The following is a 10986-nucleotide window of genomic DNA, read 5'->3' as shown; positions in this document are numbered from 1 at the left end:
ATACGTTCAAGTGCATTTATTACACCTTTGAATGAAACATCAATATACAATACATTCAAAACAATTTGAGAAAAACATTTACTGATAAATCATAGTAGAAAAATAGCTTGATGTAAAATTTGTACAATCAAAACACTCATTCCAAGCAATGTCCAACTGACTTTCTTGCTAAAAGCATAATCAGATACTTAAATTGCAAAGCAGAACTCTAAACATTGGGTCGCGTTCATGAAACACGAGCAGAAGGAATATTTTGTCGGTGAAAATTTACTGCACAACATTTTACACATTTTTGCAAACAATTTTACAGATGAAAAAAACAAGCAGAACGAATTTGTTTAAAGGGAACTCCAGGTATTAAGACTTAAGCAGTAGAAAAACCATTAAAGATTTATGTTATTTTAAAAAATCATTTCGTTATATACGTATTTTGGACGGGGGCACCATTATTTCATTTACGTCAAATGGTTGCACTCTGTGAGCTACTGGCACTTCCTGTTGCTATTTTTACCGCAACACAACTCGGAAAATAAAATACTGGTAAGATGACCTAGGGCTGGGTAACGATAATTATTGCGCGATATGAATTTCCTCGAAAAACGATTACAAGAGTTCGATAAATGTTCGATATAATGTTTATGCGGCAAACGCGGAACAAAAGTGCGCTAGTCAAAGCGCGCCACTCTGACCGTTTATCCGCTCGGATCAAAGTTGAAACCGCGCACGCGCCAGCGCGAACTTACTAGAGCAGATGCCTTTACTCGCTAATCAATCTCGGTCAGTAAACAGCGCCAGTGTGAAGCGCTTTAATTCAGCATGGAAACACAAATGACTCGGTTTATAGCCAGATAAAACAGTGCTGACAAACAAAAGAAACACTGTGCACAACAATACAGTCAGAAGGCTTTTTAATCTACAAATCATTTACCATAGTAGCTCTAAGTGCACAGTAGTATTGTGTCAGAAATGTGGGTATATTTGTGTCGAATTTTATTATATTATTAATGTTGACATGTATTAAATGTATTGGAGTAAAGGAATATAATTACAGTTTTTTATTAAGGTATAGCATTTATGCATTTATACTAGGAACCATATTACATTTTTGTAAAAAGATGTGCTATATTTGTGGTTAAAACTGTTATTATCTACTGTTACTATGATATATGGATAACACTATGGAATGAATAATGAACATAAATATACAGCTGCATCCTCATGTTTTTCACAGGATTCGTACCCAAGGATTTCGCATACTAAGTCCAATCCTGTGCTAGCTGAGCTACTGAGCAAGCTTGTCGAAACATATGGAGCTGTAATCATAACTGTGTACGAAAACGATTATAAGTACTCGCTCTTTTACCGCCTCTAGTGTTCATTTCTGTTGGAAACTGCAGTGATATGTACTTATTGGTATGTATTTCACGTCTTGTGATAAAGTTCCCACAGGTATGTTTTCGCCATGAGGTCAGGTAGAAATGCTGTACCATTGTTTTTTTCCCCACAAGGAGTCTAAACACCCCCGGATATCATGTGAAATCCACGCTAAGAAACTCCTGTAGTGGCTGCGGCATCATGACAAGCATCGGCATGTTTACATCCTGCCAGGATGGCATCTAGCGTTTCTTGTCTCTGCCATTTGTAAGCTCTTTAAGTAGCTAAAAGGCATCAGGGCTAAAGTGAAGAGATCGTGGGTCTTTAGGAAGTTTTATTCGTCCACAGGCATTCTTTTCCCCTCTTTTTATTGTTAGGAAAGCAGTCAAAACTTGCATCGCTTCTCGTTGACCTTCGACTAAAAATTACAACCAAAAGCCACACAATGTGTCATCGTATCAGTATTGTATTTTGCGACTTGTGTATTCTGAGTTGTGTCGTGGTAAAAATAGCAACCGGTAGCACTAGTAGCTCACCAAGTGCAGCCATTTGACATCATTGAAAATAATGGCGCCACCCCCCATAGTCTAAAATATGTATTAAACGATGTGGATATTTGAAATAGCGTAACTCTTTAATAGATTTTCTACTACATATTGCAGTAAAAGACATCATTTACGCCACACAAGTCTTAATACCCAGGGTTCTCTTTAAATGATTTGTAAAACCACTCTTGCATAAACTGAAAACATTTACAAGAACACGTTTACGAACTATTAACGCATTTCGCTTGTGTTTCATGAATTATTCCCACTGTTTGAATGACCGGACGTCATTTGATCGCAAAAATAAACCCACAGCTTGACACTTAGTGGAGGAAATATTTACACATAGCTACTTTACCAAACTTAACGATGTCAACAGTCTTACACGGCAGTAGGTGGCGCGAATTTCCAGCAAAGAAGAGCGCAAATGTCAACACAAATCTCTCGCAAGGCTCGGAACGAGTGAAACCAGTTGATTTCAACCAATATTTTTTTCATGCATTATACAACACGTAAGAACTCCTTGTTTGACTATTTGCGATAATTTCAAAGTCAACACGAATCAAAACGGACTTGATTTACTTTCTTAAAGGTGTAGTTTCACTGGATAAACAATATTACGGATAGATGACTCGTATTTTTGAATTTAAAAAATCTTGATGGATTCGTTTCTTATAAACATGCAGATTTTCACTTCACAAGATGTTAATTGATGGACTACTTTTGGATTACATTTGGATTACTTGTGTTGTTTCTTATCAGCTGTTTGGACTCTCATTCTGACGGCACCCATTCACTGCAGTGGATCCATTGGCAAGCAAGTAATGTAATGCTACATTTCTCCAAATTGGATGAAGAAACAAACTCATCTACATCCTGGATGGCCTGAGGGTGAGTACATTTTCAGCAAATTTAAATTTTTAGGTGAACTATTCCGTATAAGACACGTTTTCTGTGTTATTGTGAATTAATGCATGTCATTCCAAAGAAAAACATTGAAAAATATTTTTGCCTTAGTATTAAAACTTACGGTACTTTCCTTTTACGTCGTTTTCACTTAGACCTTTATCACTTAGCATTATTGGATAACGCTAACAAATAGCCAAATAGCTATTCAGGCACTATTTTAGCAAATTAGGCTCCAATCTGCTGGTTTCTACAATCTAATCAATTATTTTTTCGTTCCAATTATAGACACGTTGCTTTGCAGAAGTAAAATGGATTGCAAACTTCATTTTAAAGTACTTCCTCGTCCTCTTGATCCAAACTGTTGTACCGCACCGATAAAGAATCCTTCAGCGATATTTTATCAGTGCATTTGCCGATTTCTGGTGTTGTGACGTCATCGGGACGACATCTGACGTCATCAGAGTCCGTGTGGGATGAGCTTTGTCCGCTCTCTTCGAAACAGATGCTGAGGGCTTCCTGTCGTACGGCGATGTTGTTAACGCCTTTGAGCGTGATGTCGTCAATGTGTTTGGCCTCCTCTTCAATTTCCTCTGGAATGGAAGGTGGAAGGCTCTCGATGTCCGAGTTGCTGAAGACGTAACCAGGCAGGGTGGTGTGTATTTGCGAATTGTGCGTTAACGAGCCAGCGCTGGGCTGAGCGGTGCAGCGGTACACCCTGCTGGTGAGGAGGGCGGAACTGCGGGTCACTGAGGTGAGCTGGGACTGGACGCTGGCACCGCTGCTGTTCAGGACTGTCCCATAGCGGTAGTTGGCCAAAACGACGGGACCTTTCCAGTCAAAGGCAAGCGTCCAGCGAAGCCAGGTCTTTCGGATTTCTGTCTGGACCTGGGAGAGAACAATAATTAGCAAAAATTTATGTTGTGCGCTGCCTTTTTACACAACCTTTGAAAGGTTGAGAGAAAGTGAATAATCACTTTGAATACGAACTTTGCTGAAGTGTCAGTATTTGAAATATGAATGTCGTTCCGCCCACACTCACCTCTCCATTGCAAAAGCAGTAGATAATGGACACAAAAAATCCCTGAAAGAGAGTGATAAACAACGGTTAAAAGGACAAGTGGACAGAAAATTTGAACAACACACACAATATAATATCACCAGTAAGAAATAGTTCCTTGCCAAACTTGTTCACTGTTAATTTAGTTCTTTCTTTATACAGTACTTATTTATAATATATGTAAGTATATACAATAAATAAGTATAATTAGTAATCTGTTTGGCTTTTATTTCACAAGACAGAAAAACTATGAAAAAAGGTTATGTTGGACCTCGGCGCCAACTTTTAATTTACTTTCATTTATTTTAATTAAATTTATTTTACCTTTAAAACAAAAAAGCTTCTGATGCACGTCAGCAGCAATTTTTAATTTTATTTTGTGAATTGTTTTTTGTTATCTCCCCTAATTTATTCCCTGCATGCTGTTATTTGTTTCCCACCGTCTCCAGATAAGCTGCAAAACGCTTCCGAAATATAAAAGTGCAGTTATTTATCATGCCGGCAGAGTAAATTAAACCGAAAAGCAAAGGGGCTCATCATTATATTCAACGTTATCACGTTACATTAGTCAGTTTTTCTTGAGAGGGGAAACTTTAGCTGATTAGTCAGCAAGTCACCTGGAATGAGTTGAAAAACAGCTCACAGTACATGCGTAACTCCCAGCCGAGACCTGTGAACGTGTGCGGCATTCCCACAAACACTATGTAGTGCACGCCGAAAACCAGGACCAGAACCAGTGTGGACTTAGCCAGCTTCCTGTATAGACACAAACACACTGTTTAGAAATATTTCTGTATTATATCTTTATTTACTTTATTCACCATGATTAATTCCATAGCTATATAAAGAAACTTGTGACTCTTATAAACATGAAACCTTAAAAAATCAGCATTCAGCAACCAGCAACAGTTTTTGCCTTTAACATCTCTCAGAACACCCTAAAAAAACACCCAAACAGCATAGTAACCATTCGGAACACCCAAAACACCAACCATGGCGACCACTCAGAACACCCTAAACATCACATAGACCACATAGCAACCACCCACCCAGAACTCTCTAGAAATGACCCCAAATACCATAGGAACCACTCATAACACCCTAAAACCACCCATAACATCATACCAACCACCCAGAACACCATAACAACCACTCAGAACACCCTCTTAAAAACACCCAGAACATTATTTAAACCACTCAAAACACCCTAAACCACATAGAACACACAGCAACCACCAAGAAAACTCTAGAAGTGGATCAAAATACCATAGTAACAACTCATAACACCCTAAAAACACCCATAACATTATACTAACCACCCTAAATACCACTAGAACGCCCCAAAATACCACTAGAACGCTATAGTAACCACTCAGAACACCCTAAAAACACCCAAAACACCATAGCAACCACTCAGAACACCCCCAAAAAAAACCACACAGAAATCAAAATAGATCAAAATACCATAGTAACAACTCATAACACCCTAAAAACACCCATAACATCATACCAACCACCCAGAACACCCTAAATACCACTAGAACATCATAGTAACCACTCAGAACACCCCCCAAAAAAATCCACACAGAACACACTGAAATCAAAATAGATCAAAATACCATAGTAACAACTCATAACACCCTAAAAACACCAATAAATCATACCAACCACCCATAATACCTTAAGAACTAACCAGAACACGCAAATAAACAACATAAAACACATAGCAACAACCCAGAACAGCCTAGAAATTACCCAAAATACCACAGTAACCACTCATAACACCCTAAAAACACCCATAACATCATACCAGAACACCCTAAAAACCACCCAGAACACTCTAAAAACACATGAACAGCATAGTAACCACTCAGAGTACCCTAGAAACACAGAGAACACAATATCAACCACTCAGAACACCCTAAAAACCACACCACAAACATAACAACCTTGTGAACACCCTTAAAAACACCCAGAACACTTTCAAATTTAGAACACATAGAAACCACCCGTAACACCCTGGAAATGACCCAAAACACCATAGTTATAACTCACAACACCCTAAAAACACCCATAACATCATACTAACCACCCAGAATACCCAAAAACCACCATAACGCCATAGTAACCACTCACACCTAACACCTAAAAAACCAACAGAACACCATACAAACACCCAAACAAACACACATAATACATAGCATCTACTCAAAACTCCATAAGAACCACCCAGAACACCCTATAAACCACTCAGAACTCCCTAGAAACCACCCAAAGCACAATAGCCACCCAGAACACCCTAAAAACCACCCAGAACAAGCTAAAAACATCGCAACACCATAGTAACCACTCAAAGCACCCTAAAACACCCAAAACACCATACCAGCCTTACAGAACACCATAGAAATCACCCAAAACAGAGAACACCCTAAAAACACACAGCAAACACAGCAACCACTTAGAACATCCTCAAACACCCAAAAAACCACATCAACCATTCTGAAACCCCTTAAAAATCACCCAGAAACCCACACTCCAGAAACTACTCATAACACCATAGAAATGATTCAGAAGACCCTAAACCACCCAAACACCATATCAACCACTCAGAACAATCTAAAACCACAAAGCAAACATAGCAACCACTCTGAAACCACCAGAACATCATAGTGACCACTTAGAACACCCTTAAACAGCCCAAAACACCCTAAAAAGCACAGAAGAGCAAACATATCAACCACCCAAAACACCCTAAAATGACACAAAATACCATATTAACCACTCAGAACACCCTAAAAAAAACAAAGAACACCATATCCACTCAGAACACTATAGTAGCTACTCCGAACAGCTTAAAACTACTCAGAACACTGTAGCAGCCACTCAGAACACCCTAAAACCAGCCAGAACACCCTAAAAACCACACAGACCACTTAGCAACTACTCAGAACAACCTACACACCAGCAAACCAGTGTAGTGGGTGCCAAACCCACAGATTTTTTTCCCATCACTATTTTCAACTTTACAAAACAGTACACCTGTGATGGTTATACTATGGTACCACGGTATTTACATGGTACACCAAGGTAGTTCCAAAAACATCATGGTTTTACTGTGGTTTTGGACTTCACACTGAGTAAAGTGATGGAAAACTGATGGAAAACAGCCTCTGTCGTGCTGCTGAGAGACTGAAATTAAAATGAGAGTGAGACACTGAAAGTGATAGTCAATGTCTGTCTAAAGGCTGATTATTTCATTACAGGCCAGAAAATTGGAAAAAGTTTAACTGAGTTTTGAGTCGGGCGGCCTTTCTGCTGTTTTCACATCCTCAAATAAAGCGTCACAGAAGCAGAGGAGACCTGCGCTGAGCTCAAATCACATGGAAATTGCTTAATTACTTCAAGTTCAGAGCATAAGTCCGACTCTCATTAAGAGTAAAAAGCGACTGTGTCCATTCATCCATAGCGTCTTTAATAGTGTTCATTGCCTAGATTCAATTTCACTGGAGGTTATCAAACCCCTGTAGATTTAAAACACTCTCAGCAGTGGCTCTAATACTTTCACACATGATTAAGATAATACATATCTATTAATCTATATTTCACTTCAGTGCAAACTAAACTGCCCATCAATCTATCCTATTTATTTATCCTATTTATAAATTAACGGGAAAGTTTTTCGATATATTTAAATTTATTTCACTTCATTCACAATTCTTAGTATGCACATCCATATAAAGAAATAAGTAACTTGTGGCTCTTATAATTATGAAACCTCAAATTATATTTGAGTAGGAATATAAGTAGGAATGCACTGACACTACATTTAGCCGATAGCCAATTATTAATAATGGCATCTGCTGATGCAGATACCAATTATTCAGTTTTCTTAAGGAATTATTGATGATATTAATAACATTGGCTAATGCTGATACCGATATTTTGTTTTCTTAAGGAATTATTCATAATGACATCTACTGATGCCGATACCAATAATTTCATTTTCTTAAGGAATTATTCATTACGATATCTGCTGATGCTAATACCAATACTGATAATTTGGTTTTCTTAAGGAATTATTCATAATAACATTTGCTGTTGATGATACCGATAATTTGGTGTCCTTAAGAAATTATTTATAATGACACTTGCTGATGCAGATACTGATAATTTGGCATTAAGGAATTATTCATAATGACATCTGCTGATGCCAATACGATAATTATGTTTTCTTAGGGAATTATTCATAATGTCATCTACTGATGCTGATACCAATAATTTGGTTTTCTTAAGGAATTATTCATAATGACATTTGTTGATGCTGATACCGATACATTTTTCTTAAGGAATTATTCATAATGACATTTGTTGATGCTTATACCGATACATTTTTCTTAAAGAATTATTAATAATGACATTTGTTGATGCTGATACCGATACTTTTGTTTTCTTAAGGAATTATTTAGTGGCGTTTGCTGATGCCGATACTGATAATTTGGTTTTCTTAAGGAATTATTCATGACATCTGCTGATGCCGATGCCAATACCGATAATTTGGTTTTCTTAAGGAATTATTCATAATGACATCTGCTGGTGCTGATACAAATGATTTGGTTTTCTTAAGGAATTATTCATAATGACATCTGTTGATGCTTATACCGATACATTTTTCTTAAAGAATTATTAATAATGACATTTGTTGATGCTGATACAGATACTTTTGTTTTCTTAAGGAATTATTTAGTGGCGTTTGCTGATGCCGATACTGATAATTTGGTTTTCTTAAGGAATTATTCATGACATCTGCTGATGCCGATGCCAATACCAGTAATTCGGTTTTCTTAAGGAATTATTCGTAATGACATTTGCTAATGCTGATACCGATATGATAATTTGGTTTTGTTAAGAAATTATTCATAATGTCATCTGTTGATGCCAAAATAGATCTTTTGGTTTTCATACAGAATTATTAATAATGTTATATTTAACGGCTATTATTATACTTTTTTTTTTTTTTTAAAGATAATAATCACACTTAAAACTAATTTGTTTGTGTACCACTCAAGTGCACATAAGGTAGTTTTCAAAAAAACTTTAAGGATTTATTTAATTATACAGTGTTTTTATAGCTAACTAACCAACTGTGAACACTGTGGATAACTTTTCTGATTTAAATGCAACGTTAAGTGACATTTTGTACGCACGCTGCTGTATTTGACATTTTTTTTTAGTTGAAATGCTGATTGAGTGATTACATGAGACGTGATACACCTCAGTAAGTTGTACTTTATTTTTAAACACAGCTTCTTATGTTCATTCTTGTTTATTTTGGGTTATAACTTGCATTAAAGTGAAAAGAGACTCTCACTCCGTGCAGTCGCTTTAAATGAGGTGCTACAGCGATCAGTCAGATCACACTTAAAGGGATAGTTTACCCAAAAATGAAAATTCTGTCATTAATTACAAACCCATAAGACCTTTGTTCATCTTCGGAACACAAGTAAAGATATCTTTTATGAAATCTGAGAGCTTTCTGACACTGCATAGACAGCAACACAACTGACACCTTCAAGGCCCAGAAAGGTAGTAAGGACATCGTTCATCATTACTTATGTTAGATTTTCGACAGGATATAATTTGCAGTGATCATCGGATGTTTTAAACAACCAGCAATGACCCAGAACACTCTAGCATGGTGTCAGTGAGTTTTCTTGCATATGCATTACTTTAGAGCAGTTTTGAGCATCATTAAAGAGCTGCCAACAGTAAAACTGTACTTCAAAGGCAGCGAGAACATTATTAACAAAGACAAGAGGGATTTGCTTGATTAACAGGCAGCTTTGATATGAGACTATCACTATACAGACTGACCTTACAGTCGGTTCCACTCGCACACTATTAGTGAGAGAGATCCTGTGACTTTTACCCAAAGGCAGACATGCTGTTAATAAAAGCCGCACTATAAGAAGATCTCTCTCTCTCTCTCCTTCTCTTCTCTTGCTCATGTGAGAAAGCCTTTCAAACACCCTCTGGAAAATTACAGTGCTCTCCTGGATATCTCACCAGTGATGTCCAAACACTCCACCTTGCCGAAAACAACCACAAAAACACAGGCAAACAGAATCCAGTCGCTGCATGGGCTGGAAGGAACCTATTCTGTATATTATAAAGTAACACTTGTACTTTTGGGCTTATGGAATCAGGTACCATCAGAAACGGCAACTGTTGGATTTGCATGTAATTTGTCACTGGTGAAAAACAATTTCAAATCCAATTTCATATAGTATAGATCCTCATATGAGGTCATGTACCAGCATAACAGTAATTTCATGCACTCACCTGTACTGTTTACGAGTGTCGTACCTCCCCGCGTTCGTCTCTCGGATCTTCGTGGCCAGAACTCGTACGATATTTACAAACAGAATAAAGTTCAGCTGCAAGAAAGAAACAGGGATTCATTTATAATTGTGTTGTTTCATAATTCATTTGAGCAAAGGGTAAAACACTTTCTATAAAGATGACATAATAATGAATAAATAAAAATTATATTTTATCATCTCTCTCTCTCTCTATAATTTATAATATCCATTCAAAAAAAATAGTATTGACTATATATGTGTGTGTGTGTATATATATATATATATATATATATATATATATATATATATACATACAATTACTAAATATGTTAAAATATATTTTCAATGTGTTACATTACATTACATTAAATTATATTTTATCATCTCTCTCTCTCTCTCTCTCTAGTTTAATATCTATCCAAAAATATGAATATATAAAATTGTAATAAATATTAATAAATAAATAAAATATATATAAAATGACTAAATATATTAAAATATATTTTACATGTTACATTATATTAAATTATATTTAAATATGTTTTACATATATTATATTGTTAAAGTTACATAATATTATATAACAATGTTTCTGTTTTTAATGTAAAATTTTGTACATTATATTGTACATTAAAACTATTACAGTCTAAAAATAAAATTATGAAAGGAAGTAATGTTTTATTCATAAATTAATAATACAATTAAAGTAACATTTGGTATATAAAATACATTTTTATTATGA

The 10986-nt window shown here is 36.1% G+C and overlaps 1 protein-coding gene across 2 annotated transcripts in view; it reads right to left on the bottom strand.

Annotated features, from left to right (window-relative positions):
* Positions 1–886: 886 nt before the first annotated feature.
* Positions 887–10986, bottom strand: part of pth2rb (parathyroid hormone 2 receptor b) — a 36019-nt gene continuing 25919 nt past the window's right edge. For both annotated transcript variants that reach the window (XM_051094357.1, XM_051094356.1), the window contains exons 12-15: positions 10225–10319; positions 4503–4641; positions 3868–3909; positions 887–3713 (exon numbers count right to left, since the gene is read on the bottom strand). In XM_051094357.1, the coding sequence (XP_050950314.1) occupies positions 3156–3713; positions 3868–3909; positions 4503–4641; positions 10225–10319 (834 nt within the window). In that variant the 3' untranslated portion in view covers positions 887–3155. The remainder of the gene's footprint in view (positions 3714–3867; positions 3910–4502; positions 4642–10224; positions 10320–10986) is intronic.

Source organism: Labeo rohita, chromosome 22 (assembly GCF_022985175.1).
Source record: "Labeo rohita strain BAU-BD-2019 chromosome 22, IGBB_LRoh.1.0, whole genome shotgun sequence".
In the NCBI taxonomy this organism is placed as follows: Eukaryota; Metazoa; Chordata; class Actinopteri; order Cypriniformes; family Cyprinidae; genus Labeo; species Labeo rohita.
Note: the sequence above shows the minus strand (reverse complement) of the source record. Positions and strands in the feature narration are given on the sequence as shown.